The following is a 22,370-nucleotide window of genomic DNA, read 5'->3' on the forward strand; positions in this document are numbered from 1 at the left end:
CATGCTGTGTAGGTTTTGCAACCATAGCTTTCCTTTCATTTTAAGTCTAATGGCAAATTTCAACCTGCTGTAGGTCTTATTATCATGCTTCAGTAAAGATACTTGGAAAAATAAATAGGCAAGCCTGAAGTTCTCAGATTTTTCTTAATGGTATTGTTGCTATAGTTACAGCTGAACTGTTATATAAAGGAAATTGCTTATTGATGGAAAAATGCTGAGTAGCACAGCAGCATCCTTTTTTTTGTGTTTTTATTGCCTTCATTTCCCACTCTCCACTTAAGATTAATGGATTTTTGGAGGTTTATTTTGTTTGGAACAAGCCCTGATTATTTAATTTTAAAATAAATACATTTTATTAACATGTACTAGCTGACAATTGAATATGTTCTAGTATGTTTGATCAAAGTGGGGTTACAGTTTTTATAAACTAACAGAATTTTTCCCACTTGGATGAATATTGATATATTGGTTATTAATATTAAAACTTTGAATAAAATGTTTTTGATTTTACAGAGTCTTCTGCATTTATTTAATACATTAAAAATCTAGATGAAGCATAAACATTTTTAAAAATGCATATTTTTATTGATTTCAGAGAGGAAGGGAAAGGAGGGAAGAGAGAGAGAGAACATTGATGATGAGAGAGAATCATTGATCGACTGCCTCCTGCATGCCCCACACTGGTGATCAAGCCTGCAACCCAGGCATGTGCCCTTGACCGGAATTGAACCTGGGACTCTTCAGTCTGCAGGCCGATGCTCTATCCACTGAGCAAAACCGGCTAAGGCTGAAATATAAACTTTTATTATGTTTTGTACTATCAAGAGACTAAGAGTATACTAAAAGTAATATCTATTTTAAAAACAAAGAAAAACAAAAAGAAATGGTCTGAGAGCATCTATATTGATGACTAGTATGTTAAAAAGCCTACATAGGCATTTATATTTTGTAATTTTCTATGTAGTAAACTAAGTAAATAATAGAAATGCTTTCAGTATATATATATATATATACACACACACACACATATAATACATTATACATAATTTATAGTGTATATTTTTTATTGCCTAACTGTCTTTATTTCAAAGAGAAAACCATAACTTGATATTTAACTATAAGGCAAAATACGAATAGTCATGTGTTTCACAATTGCAAGTGTTACATAATGGTATGTCTGGTAAAATCTTTTCAGCTAGTGAAAATCATATATGGCAATGGTTTATTATACACTGAATTCTTATATAATTTAAAGAATCTTGATTAATTTATCTTCAGATTGCCACTGGACCAGAAACATTATGAGTATTTAATGGTATAGTTATTGAGGAATTAAAAGTACAGATAATATTTTTAGACCTAGTTATATAATACATCTTAATTAAATTCCTGACTATATTGATAAAAAAAAATCTTTGGGATTATTTTTTGGTAAAGAATGCAAAAAAAAAAAGTGAACCACAGATTTTTACATCTTCTTAGGTGTTTACAGAGCATTTCCCAAATTATTTTTGTGAAGCAAATTATTCCAGTAATTGTGTTTGTATTTAGTGATGTATGATAATGACAATGACTTTTGTTGTCCAAAATGAAATTTCATTTACTCATGTTGGTCCATTTTTCTTTTCTCATTTCCACTTTAGATTTTACTGTTGCCCTGAGTTTTTCTACCCTCACAATAAATAAATAAAATTAAATGTACGTGTTTAAAGAAATATAAAATTTTGGTGTTACTATAAGTTTTTTCTCTGTCTTTCAGTTCTTTATTGATATTAAAATGTCCTTGTTGATTATGTTGGCATTCTAATTTTGGTTCTAGGACTGCAGAAAGAAGAGACACATATTTGAGACCATCCATTCAACATTTCCGATTGGTGAAAAAATACTCTTGTGAGACTCATGATGTATTAAATCTATGTTCTAAATGGGTTCATCAGACAATCCTGTTAAATCCATTGCATTCTTTTTATTTTCCTTATTTTTTGAAGCAAATTGTTAGTATACTTATTTTTACTCATGTCCTAATTGTCCTACTTTGATGTGCATTCCTTGATAGAATAAGTATTACAAATACACTTTCCAAATGCTATGTGTACACCATAGATAGAAATAGAAAGAAATATACAGAATCATATATAATAAAAGCCTAGTATGCTAAATGTCCAGTTGACCAGTTGACCATTCAACCAATCAAAGCATAATATGCTAATGATATGCTAATGCCACTCAACTGCTAGCTATGACATTCACTGACCACCAGGGGGCAGATGCTCCAACTGGTAGATTAGCTTGCTGCTGGGGTCGGGCCAACTGGGACTGACCAATATGGGCTGGAAACACCCTGGAACCCTCCCATGGCCCCTCCCTGGCTGGCCAACCTCCTGTGTCCTTACCTGGCCCCAACTGTGCACCGGTGGGGTCCTTTGGGCTGCCTGCACCCTCTTGCAGTCTGGGACCCCTCAGGGTATTTCGGAGAGCCAGTTTCAGCCTGATCCGGCAGGCCAGGCTGAGGGACCCTCCACTGGTGCAGGAATTTGTGCACCACGCCTCTAGTAATTACATAGTTGTCATAGTTATTTGTAACATAATAAGAATAGTAACCTCAGTTTCCAGATTAATTTTGGTGACAGTAAAAAAAAAAAAAATTAGGCTTTGCCTTGTAGTTTTACTCAAAATGCAAGTCAATCATGCAACCAAGAGACCAAATAAAGCAACATCATGTTAAAAATATTACAAAATAGCAATGATTAAAAATATTAAGTTTAAATGAATATGTACGAGATATCAAGCAAAACATGAATTTGAAGTAGCCAATGAAACTGTAAGGATAAATTCTGTTTCTTTTAGATTGGCACTATTGCCTTCTCTTTGCCTTGAGACCTTAGTAGTGTGTGGGTTATCACTGCTTGTATGTTTATTAAGCATTATTTCAAATCAGGAGAATGAAGTGTTTTATAATAAGATTAATTAGAACATACCTTTTATCCTATCTGAACTTCAAATGTGTGAAAATACTGAATATACTATACTATTTTGAAATAGTCACTGTGTTAATTTCCTCAACACACCTTTTAACAAGAGTTGTGTGCCACTGTGGTATTATATACTGAAAGTAGCAAGAGAGGAGAATTTTGTAAGAATTATATTTCTCCAAAACTCAGGTAAAATAATCATATTTTAAATTGACAAGAATTGCCAATGAACATAGACACAAGGAGGGTAAGGGCATGTGTGGGGGACAGCGGGTAGGGTGGCCAGGGAGAGGTCAATGGGAGAATAGAGACATATGCAATACTTTAAACAATAAGGAATTAAAAAAACAGAATTGCCAATGTAATTAAACCTGTATTCTTGGTATACTAAAAATTTCCTTGTTTACATTAGGATATGCCCTGGACGGAAATGGTTAACACTCGCCTGATTTTGGATTTTAGAATCCATTTCACAAAATGGCACAGTGATCCAGCTCTTTGTGTCTGTTTTGTTTTTTAAAATATCAGGTTCTGAATGAAGATTTCTTAAATGTGGCTCAACCAAGTTTTTAAACCCACAGCAGAGATTAACATTGATTTTCTGTAAATAATATGCAAGTATCTCCTCCAGGGACAATTCTGCACATGGGCTGGAGCTTTTAGTATTTGACATAAGGGATCAAATCAGGTTTTTTCCCCCTAAGACTTTTATATTAAAAAGCCACAATTCACTTCAGAGCTGCTTAAGAAGGAATTAAGAAGGGAATTGGTACTGGATGATCATACAAAGAGCAAATTAATCCATAATACATACTAATGTTTTGTAGACAGCATTTTCCTGAAGTTAAATATTTGACTTTTGACTTTACTCTTTTAGATCAGCAAATAAGAATTATAGTGGCTTACAGATTTCAAAAGAGCCATTATAAAGCAACCTTTTTTATGTCTCTAATGAAATTGGGAGCTGTAGTAAGAAATGAAACTTAATATATCTGATAATATCTTAGAACAGTAAGTGATTTTTGTCTCTAAATAATTTAAGTTATGCAACTGAAAAGAGTGATGTAGTAGTATGAAAAGCATTTTGAAATTGAACTTTGCAGAAGACAATGAAACATATGAATGCAATACTATTTTGTATGAACCTCCAATTGTATACTTTACAGAATAAGAACTCATTAAATGGTAACAATTAGAAGCTATACGTATAGTTTTTACTTTGTACATGATAGCAAGTATAATGTAAGAAAAAGCACAACGTAAATCAGCAAGGCAAGAATTCTATAATAATATTAGTTGAATATAATGTCTCCCTTATAATTATTTGTACATATTTTGAGAGAGTTTTCAGTCCTCAGTTTGCAAAAGAATTAACCAACAATTTATTAAAAGGGCAGATCCACCTTCTTCTACGCCAGGATCCTGCTAAAACAGTTTTGGTGTAGTTCCCATGAATTTGCATGTCCTCACCATAGTTTGGCAAAGGTAGCCCATGAATTACACTGAGGAGCAGAGATAAAAGGAACTGTTTTGGTCAGCAATTCAAAAGACTGTGGGGGTAAAGATACCAAACAGTTGGAGCCTGTGAATGTGTCTTGCTCAACTGCATGAGAAGTGTGAATGTTATTAAAAATGAAATTTTATTTTAATCCTACAGCACATAGAGAATTATGCCTAAGTGATTCTTGAAAAATCTCCATGTACTTTGTAAAGTTCTACTGTGGTACATAGAGCTACCTTTGACCCAAGTCAAGAGATACGCGACTATAGGCTAAATTAAAAAAAAAAAAAATCTTGATTAATTGGTGATTAAATGAAAATTACTATGAAATTTAATAGTTCTATTTGGAGCAAATGCAGATTTTTCACACAGAGAAAGGAAAAAGAGAGGGTATTTTCCTGGGTCCATCTTTATTGTTAAAGATTTATTTTCTTTTTTATAGTGAGGAGAGTAAATTAGTCATCTTTAAGGATCCCTCATATTTTTTTTATTTCAGATAGTCTTTTTGCAGTCTTCTTTAAAATCACTGTTTCACTGATTTAGAAAACAGTGATCCAATTCTCCATATACAAAATAGAACTAGAAATTGCCAGATTTAACCTTGGTAAATGCAGTGTAACAAATACATGATCATATAATTAATCTGTTTAATGCTGTTTTATTTGCAGATTCAAGAATGGCTTTGTTTAAATTGCCAAACCCAGAGAGCGATGTCAGGGCAGCTTGGAGACATGGGCAAAATGCCTCCTGCACCATCAGGGCCAAAAGCCTCTCCTCTGCCTTTCCCTACAGAACAATCACCTCAGAAAACTGCAATGCCTGGTCAAGGGAAAGTTAAAAAGAAGGAACAAGAAGGAAAAACAGAAGGTGAAAAAATCATACCAGAAAAAGTACAAGAAACACCTTTATTTGAAAAAATGCTTCCCAAGGTAACCACAGATAAAAAACGAGAAGAGCGTAAACAAGAAAAAGACCAAGTTTTAGCCCTTCAAGAAAAAAAGGCAACCCCTGAAGATAAAAAACCAACCACTGAAGAAAAACAGCCACCTCCTGAAGAAAAAAAGGCAACCATTGAAGGAAAAAAACCACCTCCTGAAGAGGAAAAACCAACCACTGAAGAAAAACAGCCACCTCCTGAGGAGAAAAAGGCAACTACTGAAGGCAAAAAGCCACCTCCTGAAGAGAAAAAGCCAACCACTGAGGACAAAAAGCCACCTCCAGAAGAGAAAAAGCCACCTCCTAAAGACAAAAAGCCAACCCCTGAAGACAAAAAGTTTCCTCCAGGAGCAAAAACATCAGCTCTAGAGGAGGAACAGAAACAGACTTTACTTAAAACTCAAGTACAAGTTGCTGAAGAAACGCCTGAAGACAGCAGAGTGGCTCCTCAGGCAGTGCAAGAAAAGAAACCACCAGCGATGAAGATGGAGGGGGTACCGCCTGGGGTGCTCCAGACATTGCCTGAGGGAGATGATGGGGCAACTCAAAAAATAAAAGATCAGCCACAGGAAGTATGTGCAGCGAAGCCTGATCAGGTGGAACCTGGGAAAGAAAAAACGGTAAGTTATGTTTTCTTAACTTTGCACAGTCTTATGTATATAATTGACTAATTTTTACCTAAGAACCTAGAGTGCTTAATGGTAATTATACAAGGAAAATCCTTTGATTAATATTTTTTTTCAGAAAAGTGTAACAGTTGATTGCTAAAATGAAGAACTTTTTTGACAGCTTAAAGCATAGATAGAAAATTTATTTTTCTAGCTTTTATGTCTATCAGATAATTTATCCACATCCTATAGAGTGATAAAGAAACGTTTGTTACAATTTTAAGTTATTCCTTTTTCTCTCCACTATGAACATAAAATCAGTATCCTCCTTTAATATGAAATATGTGTGTTTTTAAGTTTCTATTTCCTTATCCACTTGGTTAATTAAGAGTCAACAAGTTCCTTTCAAGTTTCGTTCAACCATAAAATTATATAATTATGATTGCAAAAAGAGTGGAAACATTTAAGACAAATGTCATTTTTTTTAAGTTCATTTTAGTATTTAGTATGATTTTAATTAATGTATTCTGTTTGTGGTTTTGCTCAATGTGTTTAATATTGAAGGGTTATTTATAACCCAAGCATAATCTGCAATAATATATATATATATATATATATATATATATATATATCATTTTCTTTAGTAGAAACTTTTAAGAGTGCCCCATCTTAACCAATATTTACAAAAGCAATAATATCAATTTTAGAAGAACTATGATTTTTCAGATTACAGGAAATCTTACATTATATCTGGTTGAATAAATTTATTTATTTTATTTTTATTTTATTTTTCCCCCCATCACCATTTATCTCCCATATACCCATCTCCACCTCCACTGACCCCTCCCCCTACCCTCTGTAATCACCACTCTGTTATTCCTGTCCATGAGTTGTTTTGTTGTGTTTTTCTTACCCCCTTCTTTTTTGCTCAGCCCCTCCACCTTCTGGATGCTAGCAATGATTTGCTGGAAAAATGAAATGATTTATTAGTATTAAAAGTTAATATGATAAATCTAATTAGAACCTATAGTCCATCCAGACTCTGGTTCAGTTGTTCTGTTTTGTTGTTTAAATTTTTTTAACACATGGTTACTAACCTACCTTTGGTATGTGATGTATATCTCATTAAATAAATTTTGATCTCCCTTTGTTATATGAATGAGTTTATTTGAGTCAGAGAAAGTAGATGCTTATTTATGTATTCCTTACTCTAATATCCTGATCAGCCACCACCACCACCACCCATAGCCTCTAGCTAACCACTTGCAGAGCTTCATGCTTTTCACCATTTCTCCCTTTGTGAAACTATCCTTTTCTTTCGTGGCTCTTCCCTTAATGTTCTCTCTTTGTCTTTCCGATCATCCCTCCTGAGCTTTTTATTGTGACTATTACTTTCTCTTTCCCAATCTCCATACCATGAGGTTTCTTGTTTTCTTTCGAGTTCTGTCTTTTCTCCTAGTGAAGTCACATGGACAATTCCTAAATCCGCTTGTGTACTTAGACCCTCTTTTCATTGTGAGACCTGCATTTTCAAATACCCAATAGATTGTCCCACTTCAAAGCCTGATTGCAAGCTGGAAGTCTGTACAGAGGCAGTTTCTGCTTCTGACTTTTCTATTTCTGATAAAGGCACCACCATGCACCCTGTCTCTCGTTTCCCAGGATGAGTGATCTGAGATTTCTTCTTGCATGCTCTTTGCTCTCCACATCCAGCTTATCACACTCCAGTTCATTAGCTCCTATTCCTAAGGACACTGTCCTATGCATGGCCTTCCTGACCTTTCACCAGTGATTTAAATAATCTCTTACTGGCCACTGTGCCTTCTGTTTCTCCCTTCTCCAGTATGTACTCATCAGGTAATTATGATTTTCCAAGGTTTGGACAGTTTAACTCTATTGCTCACATACATCTACTGATTCTCTATTGCTTGTTAAATACAATCTGAACAATGTGTCCTAATGTTTGTTAATGCACCAGTTTTTATATTATTTTGCACCTTTATCACTTTCTATCATTTTTTTTCCTGACTTTTTCTTTTATTTTATAACCTCAATATATACATCTGTATATATATACTTATTTCTAAATTAAGTGTATATACTAAGTTACTAACATATTATTTACTATATAAAATATTGACATATAAATAAAATAAAAATCAGTGAAATAAACAAAAATTGTTTTATTATATGTATTTAAATGTAAATACTTTTGACCACATTAAAATTTGATTAAAGATAGTGTTTTATAGAGAACATTGATTGACCGTGCTTCAATATTTTAGAAAATCTGGGTCTGAAATATTTTGATAGAGTTATTTGAAATTGAACTTCTAAGTTAAGCTTATTTTTATATTTTGATATTTAGTTTTAATGGCTATTATAACAACAAAAAAGATAGCTCACAAGCTTATACCAGAATTGGAAGAAGTGGATCAAAGATTGTACTTGTCGCATCTTTCTGTTTTCTAAGTTTGAAATTGAAAACAAAATTTTTCCTTAATTGTAGAAATTCCACAAATTAATGTTAATCTTCCTTGATACCAATTATCAGATAATGAGGTGTTTTAAAATATTTTAACAAATGTCTTTGAAGCTCACCAGAGTTCTTTATCTGAAAGATCTATAAACAGTAAAAATATTCTCTGCAAAGTTTGTTAAATGAGCAGATCTGAAAGCCTTTTAGAATCACATGCCATTTCATATAGCATAATCACATAATTTCCAAAAATCTATATCTTCAAAGGAGTGTTTTCACATATAATTTTTTGAAGAGACAGCTATTGTTTATTTTTTTCCTAATTAAAGGAAGCATATTGCTGATAACCAAAAGGTAGCATATTGCTGGTAACCAAGGTTTACTTTCTTCCTAAATACCTAATAAGTAGTATATTGCTGATAACCACTTGTCATCACCCAAAAGTTGGGCAAATTTTCAATTCTTCTACTTTTGTTAAAAAGGAATTAAATCTTCACATTTACAACTTTTCAAATTAATTTCCTGTGAGGTAATCAGTAAACCTCTGTGGCTAAAATACATAGTTATTCTCTAAATCAGTACAAAATATTAAAGATATACTTCAAAATATAAAGGTCTCAGTAGTATGCAACGTGTACTACATCTGTAGAATCATAAGGCACTCTCTGCATTTCTAGCTTACTTGTAACTTGAAGTAAATGAATTTTATATGTACTGCTATCTCTATAACCTTACCCTTTAAAAAAATAATTTCAGTCAGAAAAGCTATTCTTCAATAATTAATATGTAGGTTTTTGTATTTTTTGTTTTTTAATGTTTTCATTGATTTTTAGAGAGAGAGGAAAGGAGACAGAGAGAGCGAGAGAGAGAGAAACATTGATGAGAGAGAAACATCAACATCAGTTGGCTGTCTCCTGCACACCACACCCCTTCCTGGGGATTGAGCCCTGATCTGGAATCAATCAGTGACCTCCTGAGGTCAATGCTCAACCACTGAGCCATACCAGCCAGGCTAATATGTAGTTTTTTATTTAAAAACATATATACCTTTGTTATACAAATCCCTCAATATGGAGGCTATCTTCATTGGTATATTATTTCTTTGTGTCTCACAATAGTACTTTTTAAAGAATTTTATTGAAACAATTATTGAACATTATAAACTGAACATATTTCTATTATTATATAACCTTTTGTTACTTACTTTGCTCTAATAAGATTTCCCCAAGCCTTCCAGTTATTTTTTTTTGTTTCTTCTAATAATATTTGCTAATGAAGACATGCAGTTTGATTTGTCACCATATTAGTTTCTACATATTACTTTAGCTATTTTTACATGGCAGGAAAAACAATTTTCACCAAATGACATGTGACCTTTTTTCTTACATTATTCAGTAAGAAAATGCATATGAATATTATGTCTTTATTACTCAATTTACTACAAATTTATGAAGTACTAGAATACTTATTTGCTGAAAATAATGTGAGTTTCTGATCCTGTCATATTACTTACTATAATGCAAAATGTTGGCAATGTGTTATTAGCAATAATAGATGTAAATATAATTACTGAATAGTTTTCTGGTACCATCAAACATTTTTGGCCAACTTGTGTCAGAACTGATTCAACTTGGTAATCATTGCTTTTACCTTGTAAAGTTACTGATGAAAAGCTTATAACAATATGGAGTGTAAACTTCTTTATTACTGTGCTTTATGTTTCTTACATTATTAGTATTATCCTTAACACATGCTTTTTTTTGTGAAAATATTTTTAAAGAATATTTTGTTTACCACTTAACTATTATAGAAAAGGTGGTTTAGTTGAAACTGGGTAATACAAGCCACAAACCTGCGTAACAACAACAACAAAAAATAAGCTGTTATATAAAGGTGAGCAAATGAAATGACTGCCTCACTATATCTTTTCCTTATAGTATAACTTCCAGTTTTCTCCCAGGATTCTCACAGACCATGTGACCAACTAACATGAGAAACAAATAAAGAGTGGTGTCAGTCTTTTCATTAAAGTTAGCAAAATATAACTTTAGATTGAAAATACAATAAAAATCTTAATGTTTCCTTCTTATAGTCCATTAGATAATTTGGTATATTTGCCCAGGTTTCTGTATCCCACGGTCAAGGCTACAGACAACAGTTGAGCTTGGCTTTTTCAGCACTCGGAAGTATGGCTGCAATATAACTTCAAACAACCTAATATTGCCCACAAGTAAGAAACAGAAAACCAGTCACTAGGCCTTTGTGTAACTCCTGAACGTAACTTGTGTGCTCTCCCGCCTGAACCTGTACGCAGTCCTTCTCTGTGCCCTGACAGTGCACCCTCCCTTCAGCCCTGTTAGGAAAGTCCCCCTGGGCCTCTAGGCCGCTCCTCTCCCTCGGGGCACTCACTTTAGCTGCGGAACTCCCCATACTGATCAGCTTTAAGTTAGCTTTTGTTGGAAACAAAAATAATACTCTTAACTTACCTGTTACTATATTCTGTGTACTATGTTAAGTCCATTCTCTATCATTTAACCCACATAATTAATGATAAGGTAAATATCATAGCTGTGTTAAAGAGGGGTAAGCTCTAGGAAACAGCAAAGCTAAGATTCTAGTCCAGTTCTCATTACAAAGGCTGAGCTTCTCAAACACTATACACAGTGCTTCTTTCTGTTTTAAAAATTGTTGATAGTATTACAGATGTCCCCAATTCCCTCTTCCCTCTTCCCTTGGCCCCTCTCTTCCCAGCCCCTGCCCCATCTAGGTCTTCACCACTATTGTCTGTGTCCCTTGTTTATGCATATCTCTCTCTATATAAAAGCGTAAGCGACCGTTAGGACCAGATGATCAGATGACCGGACGATCAGACGACCAGCCGGTAGCTATGACGCGTACTGACCACCAGGGGACAGATGCTCAATGCAAGAGCTGTCCCCTGGTGGTCAGTGCGCTCCCACAGCCAACCTCCCATCCTCCCATCGCCAGCCAACCTCTGCCATCCCCCCCCCCCCCCCCCCCCCCCCCGGGGCCGGCCGGCCCGGTTGAGACTGGGTGAGACAGCTCCGATCATATAAAATCTTTGGTTACTCTCTGTCACCCACTCCTCTGAGATATGTCAGTCTGTTCCATGCATCCATGCCTCTGGGCCTGTTTTGTCCATCGGTTTATTATGGTCATTAAATTTCACGTATAAGTGAGATCATTTGATATTTGTCTTTCCCTGACTGACTTATTTCAATCTGCATAATATTCTCCAGGTCCTTCCATGCTGTTGCAAAGGGTAAGAAACACAATGCTTCTTTTTTTGATACGTTTAACATACTGCCTTTTCATTATTATACTTATTTATATCTCTTGGCAGCTTCCACTATAATCCCAAACACTTCGTGTAATTTTTTACTTTATTAATATGTTTATTTATTTATTCATTAATTTGTCTCTGTGTGATTCATATTGTTATAGTATATCGTTTGCATTTCTTTGCTGCCACATCATTTTCTTTCCATTCATTCCTGTCTTTCAAAATGTTTTGTCAAGTGGAATTAAAATTTATTTTGAAATGTAATAAATAATTTGAAAGGTACATTCTTTTTAAAATTTATCTTTATTGTTGAGAATGGTGCAGTCTTCTTTACTTTTTTAGCTTAATAATTTTAAAATTACATGTTACTACAGAATTCTCTCTTTTTACTTACATGCTTAAACAGAATACTGCTTATCTGCATTTGATACATTGAAACACTGTAGCTTTCTTGATAAAACCCAAAATTTGAACATTCTTTAGCATAAACTTTAATTTCTGGTTACAATGATCCAGGGGTTAGCATTCAAGTTCTATATAGGCAGTGTATGTAATGGCAGCATAATCAGATAAGATTAAAAATTAAGAGGTTTTCTGTAGTGAAAAGCATTCCCATGTAGGTGGGATTATGATTTTTCTCTCCAGGCTCAGTGAATTTTATGGACTTAATCAGACTAGCAATCCATTTTGACCAAAACATTCTATAAATGATTAAAGATTTTTCTTTCGTTATTTTACTTTGGCCCGTTAAAATAAATGACTTAGGGGAAATTAACCAAAAACGTAATATTGCATCCTTTCTTTGTACAATATTATATTTAACCAGAAACTTAGTTCTTAACACCAATACTATTCAGGTAACTTCTATTTACTTTCAACATGAAAGGCTAAAAGTTTCCTTTGGGAAAAGGGCAGAACTAAGTGTGGCAGTGCAGATGTGTCTTGGTATATTCTTCACTACTACAGATGTCTCGAGATATGACATTATGGAAAGAGTGTCAAATGGGTCTCAATTTACTGCCTCTCAGCAGTAGAATATTGGAAGGAAAAATAATTCTCTATTCTCTGCTTTCTATTGGCAAGTAAAAATATTAATTTTAACCACTGAAAATTTTAAGTTATTATTTCATATACACAGACTAGGAAGGCTTAATAGCCATATTACTATACATGGAAAAAGCACAATACATAATACAAAATAAAAGTCAGTATAATATAGTCTAATGGAAAATGTACTTAGAAAAATACAGGGAAAATGTATCCTTCAGGGAAGCTGAAAAATAACATTTCTATTAAAAAAGTAAGCTTAAATTATGTCTGTTCCCACTCACTGCCTCGATCTAAGATGACAAACAAAATTCTCATGCACAGGGTAGATACCTAGACTTTTATTCTTATGTAATAATTTCAGGTCATTCCAGATGTATTTTGTAAGAAATGAAATGGATAATTTCAGCATCCGATTATCGATTCAAATGAAGAAAATAATAAATGTAAGGATATTCAAAGATATATATACACATATGTATGTGTTATATATGTATGTAACTTAGAAGGAACCCTTTGAATATATTCACTTCATTGAACCTTAAAAAGTTATTAAGTGGTTTAATATTCTTCTCAAAAGTAAATTTGCAGCCACATATTTTTAAAAATATATTTTTATTGATTTCAGAGAGGAAGGGAGAGGAAGAGAGATAGAAACATCAATGATGAGAGAGAATCATTGATCAGCTGACTCCTGCACGCCCCACATTGGGCATGTGCCCTGACCAGGAATTGAACTGTGATGTCCTAGGTTCATAGGCCAACATTTGACCACTGAGCCACGCTGGCCAGGCACAGCCATGCATTTTTTAAGCAACTAAGATAAAACTCAATCTTTTAGTTCTAGAGAAATTTGGGAGAAAATGATCCCAATTATTCCTTCCTCACATACATCCTTTGATCGTGTTTCTCAAGTTACAGTACTGCAGACATCCATGTGAAGCTTGAATAATTAGAGAAAAATCAGACCCAACTTACACACTGTGTTTTACATTCTTCTCAGTTCCATCTACTCTTTCATTTTTGATCAAATTATTACCTTGTTAGGAAACATAAATTATGAAGCAAGGTTTTGCTCTGTTAAATCTGTATAGACTGGTTAGCCACATGGATACAAACTGTACTAGTCCTCACACCAGGTATCTCATGAAGGAGAGCGGATAGCCACAAGAAGGACAAATGGGGCGGAAAGATGAGTACCTCATTGTGCCTATCTTGGTATATGAAGGAAAGCATTTTGTTTCCATTTTAGCAGCAGGATTAAAGATGAATGTATAGCTGCCTTAAATCAAAGAGGCAAAGGGCCTGATTTATGTATGCTCTGATGATTAATAAGCTAACAGCAAAATGAAGAAGCAGGCCACTCACCTGTGTCAAGAGACATTACACCTATGCTACTTAGTATGATAAAAATTGACTTTGATTTTTTTTCAATATATTATGGTACAGTAAGTACATGACCAAATGTTCGTTCTGAACAGTGTCGCCAAATGTCTCTTGGTCACCTAACTTGATTTCCTTATTAACCACTCTAAACATTGTATCTAGACCCACAAATCTGTAGTGCAAAACCTTCCCACATTTTGCCACCTTATAATATAGAGAAGAGGAGTCCTTAGTGGGGGGAAATCATCACAACATCAGTATTGGTAAATTATGAACGGATCCTGTGAGAAGGCAGAGGGGGAAGGAGGTAGAACATATTTACTAAAGAAAGAAGGAAAGGATGAGCACAAGGTGAAAGGCTACATAAAGGGTATTGTAAGGCAGGTATTTTGTTATTTATGTGTGTTAGTCTTCTGTATAATGTATCTTCATTTCCTTTGACACATTATATATTTCTGGTCCTAATCTTATTTTTGTAAAATGTCACTAGAATATTCAGAACCTATTGTATAAAATTATAATTTATATTTTATTATACTCAATGAATTGTTATATATAACAATAGTAACACTTCTTATATATGTATAGCTTCCTTACGTTGTTATGTTTTATGATATATGCAGACACAAAATAAAGAATATAAATTACACCATCAAACTTTAATTATGAAAGATCATTTTCTTGCCCTTTTATTGAAAAGGAGCTTAGATACTCCACCCATGTGCTTATGGTGTTTACAGTGATTTAGTGAAACTTGGGAAAGAAGACAAGGAAAGACATAGAAAGTATATTGGACTCAAAAAAATATGCTCTTGCTTTCTGTGGAATGCAAGGATATAGAAATGCCCCTCCACTGTGACCATCCAGAAAGCGTTTATTGGGAGACTGTTTTGTAATGCTTGCCTCTTCTATGTGCAGCTCTGAAGAGAAAGGAGCCGCAGGTGGTTGGGGACTCATTAGCCACTAGCACAGTCTCATAACTGCAGACAAGTAACCCTTCTCTGCACAGACATCTGAAATGGTCCAGATAAACTAACTATTGATCAGTCAAAGAGTCGGCATTGCTTTTTGGACTAATGGTGCGAAAAATATGTCAGACTGTCTTTTTTAATTAGTCATATTCTAAATTCAGCAAAAGTATTTTACTCTATGATAGGTTCAAGATACATATCTAACCATACAGAGTAAAGATAGGTAGTAAGATGAAAATGGATGTAAAATTAATATCAAGCCAACAATTTTTATATTTGAGAACTTTATAGATAAAAAGAGGACGAGGAGAAGCAGTCAGAGAAGGAGAAGGAGAAAAAGAAGGAAGAAAGGCAGGAGGGAAGGAAGGCAGGAAAGAAGAAAGATGTTTTTGCATGTTTGTCGTTTGTTACCTGACCTGACACCTGTTCATTTTGGCTGTAGATAGGTTGGAGGAGCCCATGACTACACACCCACTAAAATATTGAGATGGTTAGTTCAAGATACACACTTAGTGGAATCCAGGGTGACTCCATAGGCCAGCGTCAAATAGAGCATGTCTTGTGCAGCTCTTCACCTTCCTCCTTCCTTTCCTAGGGCTGTTTTTTTGTTGTTGTTGTTTGATTGTTTGTTTTTTATGTTCTCCTCTGAACATGGAAACTAACTGGATCAGCTGGGTTTCATTTTGCTCATAGTTGGTTTTTTTGTTGTGTTGTTTTGTGTGTTATTTTTCATTTAGACTTATGCACAAAGTCTTTATGTTTAACATTTTTTTTTTATTTAAGGCTTCTGATTCTTGAATCAAATTGTTATCCTTGTCTTAGCAAATAAAATAAGTAGTTCAAACCTATGATTTGTCTACTCTGTGTCCCAGCTCCCTGAAAAGCCCATATGTCCATTCATACAGTTAGTTGTTGTGCTGGTTGAAGGAAGCTGACTTTGAAATACCATAGAGGTAAAAATACAAGTATTTTCAAAGTCAGAAGACATTTATAAGAGATATTTGATAAATATCTTTGAGGTGGGATACTGAAGATAAATGTGATTCACAACTCTACAAAAATAATAGCTATTTCTCTTTTACTGAAGCTATGAGCCAGACCAATTACTTTTTCAAAGTTTACAATTTCTAAACAGTCACATTTTATAGCATTATAATATTAACTGTGATGCCAATTAAATACAGTGTTTTACATTTTTTAAAAAATACAGCCTTGTTTGAATATCTCTCAGAAAAAAAAAATAACATTCTTTGTGGTCGGTGGGGCAAATATCATTATGGCATCAGATGATATATGCTTACTTTTGTTAAGTCAATTTTCCAACATCCCGTAAGTCTTATAGCCACATGAAGGCCCGTCCTCTGATTCTTCCTTTCTTTGCCTGTCCTCATAATCCAAAAGTATTAATTATGTCAGTGGAAATATATCATTAAAATTTTTCTTTAATAATTTGAATTATATCCCAAAGTAAATATGCTGAGAAAGAAAATCATGTTTTTGAAGGAAAATGATATTGAAATGTAGAAGGATAGAGCACTAGTGGACTAAAAGTGTCATTTCAAATTGACATTTAATCAAATGAAAACTAATCTTAATCAATATGTATTAACTATTTTCTTTTTTCCCCCATGCAAAGATTTATTTAAAACAGTTGAAAAAGTTTCATATACTTTTTTTCTCTGTTCATAATAGTTATTTGGAAGTAATGGAGAGGCCATTTTATTAGTTTAATCATGTTAAGTTTTCCTGTATCTTTTCCTCCCTGCTAGGAAAAGGAAGATGACAAATCAGACACGTCAAGTTCTCAACAGCCGAAAAGCCCACAAGGTCTAAGTGACACAGGATATTCTTCTGATGGCATATCAGGTTCACTTGGTGAAATCCCAAGTCTTATTCCAAGTGATGAAAAGGATTTGCTCAAGGGACTCAAAAAGGACTCATTTTCACAAGAAAGCAGCCCTTCCAGCCCCTCAGACTTGGCTAAGTTAGAAAGTACAGTCCTCTCCATTTTGGAAGCGCAGGCAAGTACACTTATTGAAGAAAAGTCAGAAAAGAAAACACAACCCCAAGAGGTTTCTCCTGAGCAGCCTAAGGAGGAGCAGAAAACTCAGAGTTTAACTCAAACACTAGAAACTACAGTTTCAGAAGAGAAGCTCAAAGAGAGTCAAGAAGCAAAAGATACTTTTACAAAAGATGGCCAACAAGACACTCCTCCCAGAAAGGACCACAAAGAAAAGTCTGACTTTGTTGATGACATAGCTACAAGAAGACAGCCTTATGATTCAGTTGAAGACAGTAGTGAAAGTGAAAACTCACCTGTTCCACAAAGAAAGCGGAGAACTAGTGTCGGTTCATCAAGTAGTGATGAGTATAAACAGGAAGATAGCCAAGGATCAGGTGAAGAGGAGGACTTTATTAGAAAGCAAATCAGAGAAATGAGTGCTGATGAAGACGCTTCAGGTTCTGAGGACGATGAGTTCATTAGGAACCAGCTCAAACAGATCAGTGGTATTATTGAGAGCCAGAAGAAGGAAGAAACAAAAGGAAAAGGGAAAGTAACAGCAGGGAAACACAAGCGACTGACTCGAAAAAGTAGCACAAGCTTTGAGGAAGATGCAGGGAGGCGCCATTCATGGCATGATGAAGATGATGAGACATTTGACGAAAGTCCTGACATTAAATACAGAGAAACTAAAAGTCAGGAGAGTGAAGAACTTGTAATTGCTGGAGGAGGAGGGCTGCGTCGATTTAAAACAATTGAACTCAATAGCACAATAGCAGATAAGTATTCTGCAGAGTCATCACAGAAAAAAACAGCTTTGTATTTTGATGAAGAGCCAGAATTAGAAATGGAAAGCCTGACAGACTCTCCAGAAGATAGGTCAAGGGGGGAAGGATCTTCTAGTCTTCATGCTTCTAGCTTCACTCCTGGCACATCCCCTACATCAGTGTCATCGCTGGATGAGGACAGTGACAGTAGCCCAAGTCACAAAAAAGGGGAGAGCAAGCAGCAACGCAAAGCTAGGCACAGGTCACATGGTCCTCTTTTACCAACTATTGAAGATTCTTCAGAGGAAGAAGAATTGAGAGAGGAAGAAGAATTATTGAAGGAACAAGAAAAGCAGCGGGAATTAGAACAGCAACAAAGAAAAAGTTCTAGTAAAAAATCAAAGAAAGACAAAGATGAACTTCGAGCTCAGAGAAGGAGAGAAAGACCAAAGACACCACCCAGTAATCTCTCTCCTATTGAAGATGCATCTCCAACAGAAGAATTACGTCAGGCTGCAGAAATGGAGGAGCTCCATCGATCTTCTTGTTCTGAATACTCACCTAGCATAGAGTCAGATCCAGAGGGTTTTGAAATAAGCCCAGAAAAAATAATTGAAGTGCAAAAAGTTTATAAATTGCCCACAGCTGTGTCTCTATACTCACCAACAGATGAGCATTCTGTTATGCAGAAAGAAGGTGGCCAAAAGGCATTAAAAAGTGCTGAGGAGATGTATGAAGAAATGATGCATAAAACCCAAAAATACAAAGCTTTTCCAGCTGCAAATGAACGAGAGGAAATGTTTGAAAAGGAGCCTTTGTATGGTGGGATGCTAATAGAGGATTACATTTATGAGTCTTTAGTAGAGGACACATACAATGGTTCAGTCGATGACAGTCTGCTAACAAGGCAAGAAGATGAAAATGGATTTATGCAGCAGAGAGGGAGAGATCAAAAAACAAGACTTCCAGAACATATTTATGATGATCCTATGCAGAAAATTACAGACCTCCAGAAAGAGTTTTATGAGTTAGAAAGCTTACATTCTGTTGTGCCTCAAGAAGATGTTGTTTCAAGTTCTTATATCATCCCAGAAAGCCACGAGATAGTAGATCTGGATAGTATGGTAACTTCTACCAGTGAAGAAAAAAAGTTACTAGATGCTGATGCTGCCTATGAAGAACTCATGAAGAGGCAACAGATGCAGTTAACACCGGAATCCAGTCCAACCCAGCCCCCCATCAGGGACGACCTGACAGAGTCCACTATGGACTTTGATAGGTTGCCTGATGAATCTTTGACATCAAGTATTCTTTCAGGAGCATCTCTTACAGATTCAACCAGCAGTGCAACACTCTCTATTCCAGATGTCAAAATAACCCAACATTTTTCAACAGAGGAGATTGAAGATGAATATATAACTGATTACACAAGAGAAATTCAAGAGATAATTGCCCATGAATCACTGATTTTGACCTACTCTGAGCCTTCAGAAAGTGCTACTTCTGTCCCACCCTCTGACACACCTTCCCTCACATCATCTGTTTCTTCGGTTTGTACCACAGATAGCTCCTCACCCATTACTACTCTGGATAGCATAACTACAGTTTATACAGAGCCAGTAGACATAGTAACTAAATTAGAAGATCCTGGGGATATTTCTTCATCAACATATTTTCAAGGCAGCATCATAGACTACCCAGAAGAAATAAGTATATCTTTAGATCAGACTACTATACCAGATGGTAGACCTAGTACTGATCATATTGCAATTTCCTTATCTGATATGACACCTTCTATCTTAGAATCTGAAGAAACTAAACCCAAGGGGCTAATTGCTGACACTATTTCCACTGACTTATCTATATCTGAAAAGGACTCAGTGAAGAAAGCCAAGAAGGAAACTGGGAATGGAATTATTCTGGAAGTTTTGGAAGCTTACAGAGATAAAAGGAAGGATTCTGAGGCTGAACTAGCTAAAACTAGCTTATCTGAAACCGTGTTTGATCAGCCACCTTCTGGAATAGCCTTTCCAATGAAGGAGCAAGTTTCAACTGCATGCTTTGTATCTGGAGAGATCTTTGGTCAAGCAAAACCTGCATCTCAGTTACCATCTGGCGGTCCTTCTGTTTCCTCTCTTCCAACTAAAACACACCCATTCCTACGAAGTTCTTCTTTGGACACATCAGCTCAACCTCCTCCTCCTCCTCCACCTCCACCTCCACCTCCTCCTCCTCCCCCTCCTCCTCCTCCTCCACCACTTCCTCCACCAACCTCACCTAAACCTGCTATTCATCCTAAGAAAAAGTTAACAGTTCCAGTTCCAGTGACTCTAACTATGACAGCTGCATCTCTGGTTGACACTGTTACTACTATAGAGACCACAGCTGTTCCAAGGAGTAATGGATTACCTATAACAAAAATTTGTACCACTGCACCTCCTCCAGTTCCTCCTAAGCCATCTTCCATTCCATCTAGACTTGTATTTACCCACAGACCTGAGCCAAGCAAACCTCCCATTGCCCCTAAACCCCCCATTACTCAGCATCCAGGAACTACACAAAAACCAACAGATACACACCCCAGACCAACAGGATTATCTTCAAATATGACATTAAATTTAGTCACTACAGCAGATTATAAATTGCCTTCCCCTACCTCCCCACTTTCTCCTCACTCTAATAAGTCCTCACCAAGATTTTCCCTCATGGAAACTTACGTGGTTATCACGTTGCCATCTGAACCTGGGACTCCAACAGACTCTTCTAGTCAAGCAATTACCAGTTGGCCCCTGGGATCACCTCTCAAGCATACAATTGCCACTGAACCTGTATTTTCTGTAGTTCCTCCTGTGACAGCTGCAGAAATGTCATATTCATCAGAACGGAGCCTGTACATCTCAGGGGCTTTGGAGACATTTTCTGCTATCCCTGTCACAACACTATCTTCATGTCAAGCAGCCCCAATTTCAGTTACACAGTTTCCTACAACTGAAGTTTCTAAGGCTGAGATTTCAGCAACCAGAAGTACAGTCCCTAGTGTTGGTCTCAGCAGTGTCTCTGTACCAATTCCTCCGGAGCCTCTTGCTTTAGATACCCTACATTTAGAAAAGCATCAGCATAAAGAAAATGGAAAGTTGCAACTTACCGGTGATGCCATCGATTTGCGTACAGCACCAAAAGTAGAAGTGAAAGTGACTGAAAAATGTATGGATCTTTCTGCTTCTGCAATGGATGTGAAAAGACAGACCACAACAAAAGAAGCCTATGGGAGACAAATCAGTGCTGTCCAACCCTCCATTATAAATCTAAGTGCAACTTCATCAGTAGTGACTCCGATATCCCTGGTCTCTGAGGCAGTGACTGCTGTCACGTGCACAGCTAGTGCAAGTTACACTGCAGGCACAGAAAGCCTAGTGAGCATAGAACATGCAACAGCAACCCCACTTCAGCTCACTACATCAAAGCATACTGAGCCCCCTTACAGGATACCAAGTGGCCAGTCCTTCCCTACAGTTAAGCAGGAAGCACCAATAAACTTATCTTTAAGCACTTCAGCACAGGCAATGACACTGGCTACTACTATGCCTATTACTGTGCCTCCTGTTGGTGTCACAAATGGATGGACTGATAGCACCACATCCCAGGGCATCACTGATGGAGAGGCAGTGGATCTCAGTACAACAAAGTCTCATAGAACTGTTGTAACAGTGGATGAATCTACTTCAAGTGTGGTGACCAAAATAATAGAGGATGATGAAAAACCTGTTGATCTGACTGCAGGGAGAAGAGCTGTGTGCTGTGATGTAGTTTATAAGTTACCTTTTGGAAGGAGCTGCACAGCACAGCAGCCTGCAACTACTCTTCCTGAGGATCGGTTTGGTTATAGGGATGACCACTATCAGTATGACCGATCAGGGCCATATGGTTACAGAGGGGTTGGGGGAATGAAGCCTTCCATGTCTGACACTAATTTAGCAGAAGCTGGACATTTTTTCTATAAAAGTAAGAATGCTTTTGGTTATTCAGGAGAAACTGATGCAGCAGTAGATCTAACTTCAGGGAGAAGTTCTACAGGTCAGTATGATGTCGCTGCAGACCTTTCCTTGAAATATCATTATGGTGTTCCTCATCTCATTTCAGGATGAAAATGTGGCCCCTTTTTTCATTTTGTTACTTTTTCTCTTTCTTTGAATATTTTGGCAACATATTTTGGAGTACATGTGCGCTTTTATTTCTTCATTTTTTAAATTTATTCTGCCCAAAGTCGCCTGCATGTGCCTGCATGTTCAACATTGCTTTTCTTCGGCATCTAATTAGGTTAACCAGTGAATTTGCATGTGGTTCCATTCATTATGTTCATCAAGATTGAGAGCTCTTTCAAATCCCCAAAGCATCAT

At 35.9% G+C, this 22,370-nt stretch overlaps 1 protein-coding gene across 1 annotated transcript in view; it reads left to right on the forward strand.

Annotated features, from left to right (window-relative positions):
• The window catches only part of PCLO (piccolo presynaptic cytomatrix protein), a 273,992-nt gene that overhangs the window by 115,837 nt on the left and 135,785 nt on the right, over window positions 1-22,370 (forward strand). Inside the window, exons 4-5 of the mRNA XM_036328338.1 lie at window positions 5,142-6,029; window positions 16,974-22,047. Coding sequence (XP_036184231.1) covers window positions 5,142-6,029; window positions 16,974-22,047 — 5,962 coding nt within the window. The remainder of the gene's footprint in view (window positions 1-5,141; window positions 6,030-16,973; window positions 22,048-22,370) is intronic.

The sequence above is a fragment of the Myotis myotis genome, unplaced genomic scaffold (assembly GCF_014108235.1).
Source record: "Myotis myotis isolate mMyoMyo1 unplaced genomic scaffold, mMyoMyo1.p scaffold_m19_p_11, whole genome shotgun sequence".
Classification (NCBI taxonomy): domain Eukaryota; kingdom Metazoa; phylum Chordata; class Mammalia; order Chiroptera; family Vespertilionidae; genus Myotis; species Myotis myotis.